General features: G+C 33.3%; 1 protein-coding gene across 4 annotated transcripts in view; it reads right to left on the reverse strand.

Annotated features, from left to right (window-relative positions):
* Positions 1 to 16,626, reverse strand: part of LOC115891564 (hemicentin-1) — a 602,580-nt gene that overhangs the window by 527,212 nt on the left and 58,742 nt on the right. For all 4 annotated transcript variants that reach the window (XM_030912053.1, XM_030912054.1, XM_030912055.1 and 1 more), the window contains one exon: positions 2,176 to 2,333. In XM_030912053.1, coding sequence (XP_030767913.1) covers positions 2,176 to 2,332 — 157 coding nt within the window. In that variant the 5' untranslated portion in view covers position 2,333. Of the gene's footprint in view, positions 1 to 2,175; positions 2,334 to 16,626 lie in introns of those variants that run through there.

A 16,626-nucleotide genomic window follows, 5' to 3' on the forward strand; every position in this document is an offset into this window, starting at 1 on the left:
AATAAATTAGAATTGATTGACGAATTTAATTGTTTTTGGTCACTTCCTGTTTCACCGAAAATTACTAGAACTTTTGTTTTTTAAATGGCAACCTCGGTATTTTTTACTTTATTCGATAGAAAATGACACTTCAAATAGAATGGCATATCATATGCCAAATCTTGACATTTTCGTTTTTAGTTAAAAAAGTTCGTAATTTAAATTTAAATCTAGAGCGCCACGACTGTGTTAAAAATATTAATTTTTAATCAAGGAGCCTTGGAAAAATAGATTTGATCGTCTAATGTTTTTAGTGTCTTATCCTGGCCAGTTAGAAAATGCTTAAATCGTATTTTTAATCATATCTCAACTTTTTCAAATGGAACGAGGGTGGCTCATTAGCATATTTGGAAAATGCATTTTTTATGAATAATTTGATACCACACACATGGTATTTCGAGTCATATTTTCGTTACAAACCGCAAGTTATAATTTCAAATAAACCGTATGCGAAAATGTCAAAAGTTAACATATGATATGTCATTCTATTCAGAGTGATATTTTCTATAGAATAAAGTAAAAAATACCGAGGGTGCCAGAAAAATCAGAAGTTGTAGTCATTTCCGGTGAAACAAGAAGTGACCGAAAACAATTGAATACGTCAATCAATCCTAATTTATGTCATACAGGGTGGCCCATCGAAAACGTTCCGCAAGGCATAACAGCCAGGGTATTTTTTTTTTCGAAATATCGAAAAACACGTCAATTTTGTTTGTGAGGGAGACAACTTTTGCCCCAAAAATGATTGCAAAATCTTCAACCCTCTAAGCGGGGGTGTTATCCCCCAATTTTTTCAAATGGGAGGGGGGGTCAAGTGGTACCGCAATGAAAAGGGCTGTCTATTCTCTATACTTTCCCGCTTCGTTTTTGAAAATCGGTCGAGTCATTGAGAAAATATGAAGGATTAAAATTTGAAAAGTTTATTTAAACATTTATCAGAGTAAATGATAAGGATAAGTTCCTTCGACCAATTTGCTTTTTTTTCTTATTATTTCTAGATGTTTACGCATTTTTTCACTTGCCACAAGGTTGAACGATCAGGTTAGGTAGAGTGTACTTTCTTTTTGAACGGTGTAGTTAATCGGCACAACTGTCGGTACTGGGCTGAAGACAACCCCAGGGTTTTTCACGAGGTGCACACACAAAACCCTCAGAAATTGAAAGTGTGGGCTGGTATTTTTAGAAATTCTATTGTGAGTCCTTTTTTTCTTCCTGGAAATCTAACAGGTGATATGTACTTGGATTTACTGGAAAATACCATCGACCCAGTCTTAACTGAGATCATAGAGAACAATCCTGGATACGTTGAAGCAGAACAAATATTTCAACAAGACGGTGCAATTCCACTCTCAAAATGTGCGTAATTATTTAAACGATAACTTTCTCGTTCGGTGGATAAGACGAAGGGGTGCAATTGAGTGGCCTCCCCGGTCACCCGACTTGACTCCTTTAGACTTTTTCTATGGGGACACATAAAAAGTAAAGTGTATAGCACTCCACCCGCCTCATTAGAAGACCTGTGAAGACGAATTATTGATGTTTGTCGCGAAGTGACCCCGCAAGTTCTTCAGAATGTTCTAGAACGGATTTCAAATAATTTGTTTTACTCTATTGAGGTTGACGGGCAACATTTTCAGCATTTGCTTCATTAATAACATAAGTTTTTTTTTAATTAATTCAATTTATGCGTTTTTTGCAAAAAGTACTTTTCAAATTTCAATCTTTCATATTTTCAAAATGACTCGACCGATTTTTAAAAACCATTTGAAAAAAGTTGGGGGATGACACCCCCGCTTAGAAGGTTGAAGATTTTGCAATCATTTTTGGGGCAAAAGTTGTCCCCCTCACAAACAAAATTGACATGTTTTTGAATTTTTTGAAAAAAAAAACCCTGGCTGTTATGCCTTGCGGAACGTTTTCGATGAGTCACCCTGTATACTAACATACCAAATCTCGTTTTTTTTAACTGAAAAAATAAAAAATTATAGGAGTGAGCCACTTTTCAGACGCACCCGGTATATATATTTTACTGCTATATATAAAAATTAATTTTGTACAGTATTATATCGCTTTTAAAATGTATGTTTGAAAATTTAGATGTAAATATAAATCATAATGATGTCTAAATAAACTTACCTAGTGTAGTAAGATTAACGATTTGCACAACTTCGTGACAGGTTTCCTTCACTTCGATGTAAGTTATTTCGCACTTATATATCGCTTCATCTTCCAAATGTACATCTTCGATCTTGAGAATGGCCTGACCAGCTTCACTCGGATACTCCACTTGCATTCTGAAAACAATATCAATAATATTAATTATAATAGAACGTTGTCGTGCCGTAACGTATTAAGAAAACAAATTCTGCGCTAATAATATCAGTAATATACGGATGGCTTCGTTGCAGATTTAATGCAAAAACATATATTCGCTTTATTAGAGTTATATTTTAGATTTGATTGAAATTTGTTCGAATCACGCAAACTTTATGTACCCCATTTATTAAAATAGGAAATTATTAATTATGATATTCTTACGGGAAATTATATATAAAAAATATGCAAAAAATATAAAATTTGATTAGGATACATGAATTAAATAGAAGATTAGGAATAAAAAATAAAATACTAATACATTATTATATATAAATTACAAAAAATATTTTTTTTTATTAGTTTACCATGTTTATTGACTAGATTATACAACTTGGTGCTGAAATGATTATCATAACCTTTGAGGTTATGATTATCGTTTCTTGGGCAAGTATATTTCTTAAGGTATCCGTTGTATTATTTATCTGTGTATATTTCTTAAGGTATCTACTATTTTAGTAGTATATTATTTTTACTTAGCTTTTGTTGGTAGAGAGAGATATTCAGAGATTCAAGATATTAATTGAACGCAGGCCGCTATCTCCCGTTCGGGACTTAATATCTAACCGATACTTTCCGACAAGTCGGAATTAACTACTCTGCGCTGTAGTTGTCATTTTGTGGTACCTGCCCAAGCTCACGTGATGATGGAGTAGGGCTCCGAAACCGGTAGTGAGAGCAGGTTGATCCACATTATGACAAACACAGCGTGGAATTAAATTTCTATATCAGCAGTTAAGCGGCAAGAATTCTTATATAATTTTATTATATACCTATACTGCAAGAAATATGTTTTCCATTTAATAATTTGGCTTGCCTGGAAAAAAGCCTTTTACTATAATTTTACTATCGATAGTTGCGCCTCGGTAGTACGAAAGTATTGCCATTGCACACAAGCCGCTATCTCCCGTTCGAGACTTAATATCTAACCGATACTTTCCGACAAGTCGGAATTAACTACTCTGCGCTGTGGCTGTCATTTTGTGGTACCGGCCCAAGCTCACCTGATGATGGAGTAGGGCTCCGAAACTGCTAGTGAGAGCAGGTTGATCCACATTATGACAAACACAGCGTGGAATTATATTTCTATATCAGCAGTTAAGTGGCAAGAATTCTTACATAATTTTATCTTAAAATAATATACACAATTTTAAATAAAATCTTTGAAATATCAAATTTGCTTTATGGCTAGAATGTACTATTTCATAATAATATATTTATTTACTAATTTATAACTATAGATATTTAAAACTATGCTAAAGCTGTAAATGAAACTATTAAAAAACATATTAATTAAGTAAGCGGTAACATAAAAATGACAATCTTTTATATTACAAAAAAATGGTGATAGAAACGGTTTCAACTTGAGTTTTCTTTGACTCGGTGAACTACATTTTACTAAGCATCCCTCTAATTAAGACTTTTAAAAAATGAATGAAGATATGAAACTATAACGCAAGCGCTACACCAATACAGGATTCTGCGTAAAAACAATAATCTTAAATTTATTTTTTGGTAGGCATTATTTATTTATAATTTACGTCATATTGAATATTTATATAACTCCATTTACGCAACTCAACTATAAGTTCTCATAGTGTTGGAGTAATAAGGACGTCGAGCTTCATAAAATAAAACGAGAGAAGAATATGCCGTGTTTTGCTGTCGCCATACTATTTTAGATGTAAATTAATTTCGTGCAAACTTGGTATTTATGAAAGGGAGTCATCCTTTGCGAGTCCGGCAGAAATTCTGTCTTCGCTTTACCGACGAACTTGGCGCAGAGAATATTTAGAGACGCTATTAGGAGAGCCTGTGGCTCTCGACTGCTTCTTAATCGAATTTGGAGCGGTTTAATGTGCCCCATTCGACACCGATCTCGTTTTGTAAACGTCTTCTCGGCCTGCCCGACGGTTCATAATACCTTATATTACTGCATGAAGTTTTTGGCAGCAGAAAAGAGATAGAGTATGTAAGTTTTCCTTTATAGGGCTTGCGGTAGTAATATTAATGCAAAATTGTAACAGAAAATTACTTTCTGGTTCTTTATACCTTCAATAGGGATACTAAGTAAATCTTATATACAGGGTGTCCCACTTTAGATGGATACAAGCTAATATCTTGGTTGTTTGTTGAGCGATCTTTTTCATTTTTGGCGGGAGGCTGTATGGCTATAAGACGTACATTTTGCCCAGGGTAAGAAATACATTACCTCATAGACGTACGTTTTAATGGGGTTTGATATTTTTCGAGTCAAGAGTAAACTACCCTTAGGACAGTGTTTATTTCAAATCTGATAAATTATATTGAATCCTCCTTACCTACTTAAGTTCTAATTTTGATAAATATTGATACAGGGTGTGTTATTAAAATACGACATTTTTATTTTTATTATTATTTTTTAAGTACTTACGACGCCACTGGATAAATAACTGGTTTGTTATCTATAACCAATTATCAATTAATAATCGATTTAAGTTTTCAGATAGCTTCCATAATAATTAACTACTTCGTTTAGAGCATATTTTTCAAAGTTAATAGTGATTGTTTTAAATAACTATTTGTTTTTTTTAATATTCCTCAATAAAATGAATAAAAATCTTATTTCAGATTCCATTGAAAAATTATTTTGTAACTCATTTTATTCATTTGTATTAGCAAACTTAAAAAACAATTTTTTAAAGTAAACAAAATAAATTGAAAATATATAGTTTTTTTTGTATTGTATCTTAATTATTATGGAAGCTATCTGAAAACTTAAATTGATTATTAATTGATAATTGGATAGAATTTGGTTATTGATAATAAACCAGTTGTTTATCCAGTGGCGTCGTAAGTACTTAAAAAAATAATAATAAAAATAAAAATGTCTTATTTTAATGACACATAATTTTTAATAACTTTTTGAAACAAAATTTTTTCAAGCAACATTAATATTTTGGTTCATAATCATTTATCAACATTGTCAGATTTGTCCGATTTGAATGAGATTTTGGGTGATTTTCTTTTGCTAAGTGCTTTACTATTTGACTTTCACAAAAATCAAGAAAAAGTACGGGAAGGGTGAAAACTACCCCCACCCGTACATACATTTTAGTATGTTTTCCAACCCAAACGACGGCGACGACCGATTTTCTTTTCGTGAAATGGTCCTTCTAGTAAATACTACATTTTTATTGTTTCTTGAAAAAAAAAAACGCCACCGCGCATGGTTTTTGAGGAGAAAAATTATTTATCCCAAGCTGGGGGAATTCCAAAAAGTGTTTTTTGCCATATAAATTTTAATTTGTCATAAACTCTATTATGCTCTAATAATCTAGTTGGGGAAAAAATAGAATTTCATGTTAGTATCAAAAATTATATTTGATAATAAACTTCATAAAAAGCTTTAAAAAATTATTAAATTTCAAATTAATTTACGTTCGGGTTTATTTTTGATTGTCGTCCTCTAAAGGACAAACGAAGCATTTTTAAATAAAGGTAAATTATGTGCAGTGTCCTTTATTGCAATTAACTTATTTTGATTTAAAAAATACGTAGTTGTTCAATGTCCATTGAATATTGAAATTCCCTGTATATTTTGTAGGTCTTTTTTTCGAAAAATAAAATCTCCAAAATTTTTTTCTCAAAAACTATGCGACATTTTTTTACATACCAAACTAAAATTTATGGTAGAGGTGGGGGTAGATTTCACCCTTCCCGTACTTTTTCTTGATTTTTGTGAAAGTCAAATCTTAAGCACTTTGCAAAACATAGACACCTAAAATTACATTCTAATCGGTTCTTAAAATATCTGAAAGAATGTGTTTAATTGTCCTCTAGCGGAGAAACAAAGCACTTATGGATAGAGGTAAATTGTGTCCAATAAACTTATTTTGATGCCAAAAAACTAGTGATGGGTTGTTATTTAACTATCTGTTATTTTATAACAATTATTTATAAATAACATAACGCAACCGTTACTACTTCTAAAAAATAAATATATATAAAATAACGACACGTAGAGATCGGCCGCTCGTGAAACGAAAAACGAAATCGGCGCTCTGCACCGTCACGAAATTCTATGCTGCTCGAAGCAATTTCAAAAAACAACTAGTATGGATGGAAAATATGTTATTTCGTCAACCATCGATACAGGCGGCGAGACAACGGACAACGGAGTGGGGAATGCGCTACGGCAAACGTAGCTGCTTCCGTCGATACCGTCTATGATCGTATTGGGTTTGCAACAGCTTAAAAATAATAGGATATAAAAGAAGCAGGTTTTTTGAAACAGTTACGCCTGGGCATAACGCCTGGCGGTCGAGATAACAGGAGTGGGAAAAGAACGCTGCTGCATCGGTCGATTGTCGATGGAGATTCGCAACGGGTTGGAGAAGCAGTCATTTTAGATACGTTGTTTTTCAACCTGTTACGAGCATAACAGGGCGGTGGTCGAGATAATCGGAGTGGGAAAGGAATGCTGCTGCATCGGTCGATTGTCGATGGAGGTTCGAAACAGTTTGGAGAATAACGCATCAGTTGTTTTAGATAGTACATTGTTTTTCAACCTGTTACGAGCATAACGGGCGGAGGTCGAGATATTATTGCCGCTGTATGTTTCAGTACTTTTTTTTATTTATTCTGAAAAATTTTCAGAATATTTTAAGATTTTTTAAAAATGTATACAGGGTGTTTAGAAATCTGGTCATTGATTAATCACGATCCTGCTTAAAGCGCTTGACGTAAAAAGCTGATTTTTGGAAAACGGATGGTTTAGATAAGAAGGGATTTTCGAAACTCGAATTTAAGGGGTGAAAGGCGGAGGTCAAATATTAGAACATTTTTTATTTAAAACCGGTGAGTTTTTAAAACTCAAAATTTATATTTTTATTATGTTGTTTTGACATATTTTCAGATTTTTTAAAAATATATACAGGGTGTTTCATAAAAATATGACCAAATTTTTTCAAGCAACATTAATATTTTGGTTCATAATCATTTATCAACATTGTCAGATTTGTCCGATTTGAATGAGATTTTGGGTGATTTTCTTTTGCTAAGTGCTTTACTATTTGACTTTCACAAAAATCAAGAAAAAGTACGGGAAGAGTGAAAACTACCCCCACCCGTACATACATTTTAGTACGTTTTCCAACCCAAACGTCGGCGACGACCGATTTTTTTTTCGCGAAATGGCCCTTCTAGTAAATACTACATTTTTATTGTCTCTTGAAAAAAAAAACGCCACCGCGCATGGTTTTTGAGAAGAAAAATTATTTATCCCAAACTGGGAGAATTCCAAAAAGTGTTTTTTGCCATATAAATTTTAATTTGTCATAAAATCTATTATGCTCTAATAATCTAGTTGGGGAAATAATAGAATTTCATATTAGTATCAAAAATTATGTTTGATAATATACTTCATAAAAAGCTAAAAAAAATTATTAAATTTCAAATTAATTTACGTTCGGGTTTATTTTTGATTGTCGTCCTCTAAAGGACAAACGAAGCACTTTTAAATAAAGGTAAATTATGTGCAGTGTCCTTTATTGCAATTAACTTATTTTGATTTATAAAATACGTAGTTGTTCAATGTCCATTGAATATTGAAATTCGCTGTATATTTTGTAGGTCTTTTTTTCGAAAAATAAAATCTCCAAAAATTTTTTCTCAAAAACTATGAGACATTTTTTTACAAACCAAACTAAAATTTATGGTAGAGGTGGGGGTAGATTTCACCCTTCCCGTACTTTTTCTTGATTTTTGTGAAAGTCAAATCTTAAAGCACTTTGCAAAACATAGACACCTAAAATTTAATTCAAATCTGTTCTTAAAATATCTGAAAGAATGTGTTTAATTTTTTAAAGTTTGGTGTCCTCTAGCGGAGAAACAAAGCACTTTTCGATAGAGGTAAATTGTGTCCAATAAACTTATTTTGATGCCAAAAAAACGTAGTAGTTCTATATCCACAGATTATTGGGACACCCTGTATATTGAAAATAATAAAAAATATATATTTACAGAGTAAAATGCATTGTTTTATAGCTGTATCAAAATTGCAACGTATTGTAATTGTCGTTCCCCGCTATCAATACAGTCCACACAGAACAGGATTTACACAACTCAACAACGCTCCGACTTCTCATATTGGAAAATTTACGACGCCGGAGCTTTACGTAATTCGACCGCAGAGCGGTTCGCCGTCGCCAGACCATTTTAGATGCAAATGAATTTCGTGCAAACTTGGTATTTATGAAGAGCCGCCGTCCCACGAGTGACCATCAGAAGGGCCGTCCAGTCTTTACTACCGAAACTTGGACTAAGAGAAGGTCTTGAGCATGGATGTAATTAGGCGGCTTCCGACCCGGCTTCTCTTGATAGCTGTTTAATCAAGATTCTAGTAGCTTAGCCCATTCCATGCCGATTTGTTTCTGTAAACGTAACCTCTTTTAGTTTGATGGTATCATAAATTATAGCAATTTGATTGACGCAAATAGAAATCACACATACTATATTCTGATTTAGGACAGATAACGATGGAATCATACTAAATATTCTAACGAACTAAAAATTTTTTTCGTTACTCAGTATCCTCTATCTTTTTCTGGAACACGGTGTTCATCAACGCTGTGAATAGAATCTAATAAGAGAAATTCCTCTCTCTTTATTTGGTCCATAGATTAGACCGTCTCCAGTCCTAAAGCCGAGGCGACAGAGGCGGCAGTTACCTTCTCCGAGAGGGTTTGGCAAACTGCGATCAATGCAGATGAGAAAAATGTAGTTTAGCAAATCGATTGGTAATTCGTTAGTCTTTTCCTGCACGGAGTTGGCAAATTTGCCCACATCAAGGAGGACAAAGTGTTTTCGTTTTGGCGCCATTCGTGAAGTCATCCACACAGTTGGAATTCGTATTTGGCTTACTGACAGTGTATTGTTGATTTTTGTTTCATCGTGTGAACAAAAAATAGATATTTATATTGTTGCATCCTTTGTTGGATCTGTGGGTAGATTAACTGTTGTTTGTATATAGGGTGAGAATAATGAAGAAAATTACATAGAAAAGTTTTGGATTGGTTTGGAAAAAAAAAGATTAAAATATACAAAATAAAATTATTTTTGAATATACTCGTTATCAAAATAGTTTGATTAATTGTTTTTCAAATTCTTCTTTTTACAGTGATGTCTAGTGTTAGTCATCAATGACTCACAAGTACACGGGACCTACAGTTTATCGCCGAATCCAAACGGCACTGTTTGAGACTGTACAAGGCAAATACTATATAACTAATATTTACTGTACAGGGTGGGTCAAATTGGACGCTTTTAAAGGGAAACACCCTTTTCTATAGGAGATAGACGAAAACTAATATCTCTGTCTGTAGCTCAATTTTGATCAAAAACATGATGGTGAAAACTGCACATCGATATCTGTTACCGTTTCGGAGTTACGGGGTGTTTTTCAAAAATGTGTATTTTTAACAAATCGCTGTAACTTTTTTGCTATGAAAAATTTTGTATTTTTATAAAAACATTTCCAAAGTACTTTTTTACGTAGAATTTAATGGTTTAAGTATAATTTTTTTAAAGTTAATAATTTAAGAGTTATCAAAAGAAAAATTGATTTTTTATTTGGGACGCCCTGTATATTTTTAATTAACTAAAAAGAACTTAAAACTGCCTTTCCAAAAATATAGCACACTTGATATTTTGGTATAATCCCCTTCGAAATACAGAATTTTTAAAAATTCGCCACTTTTAACTATTAGGCTTTGGACTTTGGACCCCTTATTGATGATATGCCCCTAATGAAACTCGAAAACATATTTTTCCAGCAATACGAGGCACCGCCTCAGAACGTTGAAGATGTCAGCAAATTTTTGCAGCCAATTTCGAGAATAATTGAATAGCTAACCAAGATACCAGCCGTCTGCCGTCGAGGCCGCCGGACTTAATGCCTATGGATCTAATCCTATGGACATCTTTGCGGAAGAATAAAGGTCCTTATCTTTAAAATAGAAAGCAAATTTCTTGCAGTATAGGTATATAATAAAATTATATAAGGATTCTTGCCACTTAACTGCTGATATAAAAATTTAGTTCTACGCTGTGTTTGTCATAATGTGGATCAACCTGCTCTCACTACCGGTTTCGGAGCCCTACCCCATCATCAGGTGAGCTTGAACTTTTGCCCGTATAATCTAGATAAGAATTACAAATACTTAGAAGTTATGAGAAGGTATTTTTTATCCCCAATGAGTTATAATTCCCACTGAGAAATGTTCAAAACGGTCCTGTCCATAACAGTTACAAAGTCCATAACAGTTGCAAAGGTCTGATCTTTTATCTATTGAGCAATCTCATAGACTTCAATTCCTTTATCTCTTTCCTTTATAATATCCTTTGTAACGGTCATATGGACTGGGTGCTATTACACTGGCTGAACTTTCAGCTCCGGTTTGTCCGTACTAGAAATCAAAACACCTGTCAAACGTCAGGACTTGTTTAGCCGGTAAGGCACCCCACTCCCGGGCCTGTACTGATTTCAATGATGTTGAGAGCATGGCATCTGTTGATATATTTGGCGACTCGCTGCGTCAATTCAGGAATGTTTTGGTCTGGCAAATGAAGAACTCTATGAATTTTGATATTTTATTGTAGTTCGTTAGAATTGAGTTTAATTTCACCCTAAATCTTATACTAGGTGTTATATTTTTTAAGATTACATATAGATTTGTTATATTTTCATTGTATTTTATTTTTGATTTGTGCTTATGTTAGCTTCATTTATTATGAATGTTCTGAATTTTAATGTACACAATTGTTCTTTAATTTGGGATTTCCTGTTAGACAATAAACTATTATTTATTTATAACAAAAAATGGTCAGATATATAGTCGAACACCTTGTGCAAAATTTCAAGGTCTTGTTTGTTTTTGCTTTATTGTTATTAGATATATTTAACCAAAAGTTGATATTGGTTAAATATGGTCCAAAATTATAAAGTTTGTTCATTAGCTAGAATTTTTTGCATTACAGCCGGCGGCGCGGCGGCGCCGTTCAAAGCTTACTTATTTAAAGTGGACGAATTTTTATAAACTCTATATCTCGAAGAGGAATCGGAGCAAAATATCAAGTGTGCTATATTTTTGGAAAGGTAATTTTAAATTCTTTTCAATAAATTAAAAATATACAGGGTGTCCCATATAAAAAAATTAAATTTTCTGTTGATAACTCATAAATTATTAACTTTAAAAAAATTAAACTTAAACCGTTAAATTCTACGTAAAAAAGTACTTTGGAAATGTTTTTATAAAAATACAAAATTTTTCATAGCAAAAAAGTTACAGCGATTTGTTAAAAATGCACATTTTTGAAAAACACCCCGTAAATCCGAAACGATAACAGATATCGATATGCGGTTTTCACCATCATGTTTTTCACAAAAATTGAGCTCCAGACATCGATATTATTTTTCGTCTATCTCCTATAGAAAAGGGCGTTTCCCTTTCAAAGCGTCGAATTTGACCCAGCCTGTACAAGGTAAGTATACTCAAGTTGGTATGCCATTGTTATTTTTTTTATTTAAATAAATAAAGAAAACGTACTGGTTGAGGATCGAACTCAGTACTTCGCACATTAGTCGATACATTACTACAGGAGTCACGGCCGGCTACTTTTAAAATTCAATAATCTATTTTTTACTTTATTTTTAGATTCTGTGTGAAATTCTAAAGTTTTATTTATATGTAATGTTATACCGGGTGCATCTCAAGAGTGGCTCACCCCTATAACTTTTTATTTTTTTGTCAGATAAACGAGATTTAATATGGCAGTATATGACATAAATTAGGATTGATTGACGTATTCAATACTTTTCGGCCATTTCCTGTTTCACCGAAAATGACTACAATTTTTAATTTTTAAATAGCACCCTCAGTATTATTTTATTTTATTCGATAGAAAATGACACTCTGAATAGAATGACATATCATATGTCAACTTTTGACATTTTCGTTTAAAACAAATTTGTATTTTAAATTTCAATCTAGGAAATTTTCTAATTTGGAAAAATGGATTTGATTGTCTAATGTTTTTAACTTCTTGTCCTGGTTAGATACCCAAATCCTAGTTTTAATCATATCTCAATTTTTTCAAATGGAACGAGGATGGCTCATTAGCGTATTTAGTAAAAACATTTTTTTATGAATAATTTGGTACCACACACTTGGTATTTCGAGTCAAATTGTTGTTATGAATCGCATGTTGCAATTTCAAATAAACCATAATCGAACATGTCAAAAGTTGACATATGATATGTCATTCTATTCAAAGTGTCATTTTCTATCGCATAAGGTAACAAAATACCGAGGATTCCATTTAAAAATCAAAAGTTGTGGTCAATTCGGTGAAACAGGAAGTGACCAAAAACAATTGAATACATCAATCAATCCTAATTTATGTCATATACTAACATAAATCTCGATTTTTTATTAATAAAAATAAAAATGTTATAGGGGTGAGCCACTTTTGAGATGCACCCGGTATATCTAAAACTATTCCTTTTCGTAATATTTCACTATTTTAAATTTTATTTTTATATGTGAAGGATACAAATTTGTTTTAGAAGATCTTCGAAAAATATTTGTTTCGTCATTATGAGAGTAACATTGATATACTTCAATTCAGGGGCGGCTTGTCCTACGAGGCAGATGAGGCAGTAGTAACTACACGTATTAATCGATACATCTTTAATCACAATTTTATATTTTTTTCCCTATTTGCATCAATAATAATTGTATTTTTTATCTGTCATTCTATAATAAATTACGTCGATGGTATTCCTTTAAACGCGCTTCCTTTCCCATATGCGACAAACTCGACGATATATATATCCATCTCATTTGTTCTTTAAGAAGATATATATATATATATATATATATATATATATATATATATATATATATAATATATCCATCTCATTTGTTCTTTAAGAAGTATATGTGCAGAGGTTTGCCTCTCGCCTTTCCTTGTCTAACGTATTGTGGTATATAGCATTGACGGAGCGACAGTGTTCACTGGAATCTTAAATCTATAGAATGAAAAGAAAAAGCATTGGCAAAACCTTTAGTTGAAGAGAGATAAAATGTATGGAGTAGCAGCGCGTAAAAAGACCGTATTGAGGCAGCCTCAAATGTAAATTTAAACCTTAAAAGCCGTTCGTTAAAAATATGTATCACTTCCCGATCAGCCCGAGAGATTTTAGGCGACAGGCTGAAAATGCAGAATTGCATTATTTGGGAATTTGTATTAGTTTGAATTAACTCTGCCGGTTATTGCACTGTTTTGTCTCTAATTGATTAATATATACGTTTTTTAATGTGAATTGTTTAATTACTCGTCTTACTGATTACAACGTATTAAGTAAATACTTAAAAAGTGGGCAGTGACTTGTTGATTGATATGATGATTTAGAGGGACCACATGCATCATCAGAGGACTTCCCCAGGTAAAGTTTTTCGAATTCGAATTATTTCTAGATAAATTGTGTACTCGTATAGCCAAAAAGTAAACCAACCTGTTACACAGATTTCATTTTGTTTTATTTTTATAGGATGGGTAGAAAAACAAAATTTTACCATACAGAGTAAAATATAAGACAAAATATCCTGAGGTCGCTTTGATAAAAATTTACTGTTGCAATAGCCTTGTGTAATAGGTACCGTATGATCGAAAAAAAACGGCGTCCAGTTGGCTTGAAAATGATGATCGATGACATTTCCCTTATAATTTTACATATAAAATGACAGCGATCTTTATTTCATAGCCATCGCTGACGCCGTTTTTATTCGATCATACGGTATAATACTGCGAGTTATATTACATAAGGCTTAAGGCAACTGCTAAAAATTTAGAAATATTTTAAATATAAAAATGTGTGCTTTTTAAGTCTGTAGGTATCTAAAATACTAAAAATAATATACAGTGTGTATTGCATTTAAAAAAAATGAAATATAGTATTATAATATTGCAATGTTGGCCGTGCCATAAAAAAATCCCTGTATAAAATAATGTAAATTTTTCTCGGATTCCTTCTTTTGTCCTACATACCGCGCTATATGCATACTTAAGCAATAATATATCAATAAGTTAAATTCACTCCAGGTTTTTACCACTTTTTAAAAAATGAAATTTTTCAAATATGAATTATCATGGAAATCCCGCATAAATAGTGCTTCAAATAAAACAATAGTGTGATGTATGCTGAATTTTATGCTGAACCCAATTCTGTACAGAAAAATGGTAATGCGATTGCAATTTTAAAGAAAATATTTTTTTTAGGATATGCACTTTTTTTATATAGAACTTTTTTTTCATATATTTGTCAACTACGAAAATATTGGACTTCCTCGTACTAATGGTCACCCTATATACATACTAATAAAAATTCTCTTCTAATGTGCCTCACCATCTTCCAGTGCTACGAGCCGCCCCTGCTTCAATACTCTTTTAATTAAAATAAAACGATTTGATTTTGGGTACCATTAATTTGGTCTCTAACTTCGGGTCTCCCCAACATCGAACACCATTACACGCCACTGCGAAAAGTTATTAACGAATAAAACCGGACGTAGCATTCTCTACACTAAACCGCTTAAGTTTGATTAAACAACAGTGGAGTCGAAGCGGCGGCGTCGCGGCGGTGTCCACAATAACACCCCCTTGCCATCCTTTTCATAGTTCCAGTTTGGAAACACTTTTGCTGGACACTCCTGGAACGCGTCTTTATAAATACCGAATTTGCACGGAATTAATTTGCATCCAAAATGGTCCGACAACGACAAACGGCGCCAGAATATTCCTCTTCGGTTAGATTAAGTTCCAGCGTACTAAATTCCGCAATATGAGAAGTTGAATTGTAGTTTAATTGTCAGCATCTCGTATTGAGCTCACTATATTGATGAAGGAGAAAAACTAGATTATGTTTTTATATACGAAGCGATACAAAATACACTACTCAAAAAAATTATCGCATATTTCATTAAAAGTAATTATTACAAATTCCTAAATGAAACATGCATTTTTCTGCCTTTCTCTTGTGAGTTTTTTTAGTGGCCTTAGGCTCTACGCTGACAGACAATTTTTAATTGGCCGACTATTTAGGTGCATATTTGCAACCAATAATATACTAAGTGACATTGAAAATAGAACACCACTGAAAATTTTTTAATTTTAATAATCTTTTGTACATGAATGTAGGTTGACAAAAGGCGTAAATGGTCAAAATTTGGAGTGAAAATATTGGCTCGTTACCTTGTCCTTGTTAATAATGTGTTGGACTACCGCGATGTTCTATACATTCGTTGAGCCGTCTGGGTATGGAACTCATCAGATGATTTATGTCTTCTTGCGGTATTTCATCCCATGCTAACTGTATCTCATGCCGAAGAGCTTCTAGATTCTGAGGAAGATGCGGTAAGTTTGTCAGTCTCCTACCCATGATATTCCATACATGTTCAATTGGTGAGTGATCTGGAGATTTTGGTGGCCAGGGTAGGAGATTAACTTAGGCATTATATAAGTGGTTCACAGTTAATCTAGCAACATGGGGACGGACATTATCTTGTTGAAATATAGGATCGTGGAGCGTTCGTAAGTATGGTAAGAGATGAGCTTCCACAATTTCCTCAATATAGCGTTGGGCTGTCATATTACCTCGAACAAATACTAGAGGTGACCCGCTACCATATGCGATTGCTCCCCAAACCATAACTCCTACAACTTGGTTTACGTGCCTCTCCATGAAAAACTGTGGATTCCACCTTTCTCCACGGTATCTTCTCACTCGCGCTCGACCATCGTGCATTCCCAAACAGAATCGCGACTCATCACTAAAAACGACAGCGTTCCATTCTGCGCCCCATTCTTGTCGGGCTCTGCACCACTCTAGACGTTGTCGTCGATGTTCAGGGGTCAATGGTAAAACCTAATGAGGCCGAAAGGAAAACAGCCCAAAATACCGTATTCGTCGGTAAACAGTTCGCATCGTGATGAGTCTTCCGTGTTCTGTAAACCATTGGTTAACAATTGTTCGGGAAGTGACCGAACGGTCTCTGACAGCTAATTGCCTTAAACGGCGATCTTAAACCTCAGTGGTTAATCTTAGACGCCCTGTACCTCCGGCACGATGTTCACGGCGTTGTTTAAAATAAGCTCTACAACAATTGGCAACAA

Source organism: Sitophilus oryzae, unplaced genomic scaffold (genome assembly GCF_002938485.1).
Source record: "Sitophilus oryzae breed Bouriz unplaced genomic scaffold, Soryzae_2.0 scaffold_1185_pilon_pilon, whole genome shotgun sequence".
Lineage (NCBI taxonomy): Eukaryota > Metazoa > Arthropoda > Insecta > Coleoptera > Curculionidae > Sitophilus > Sitophilus oryzae.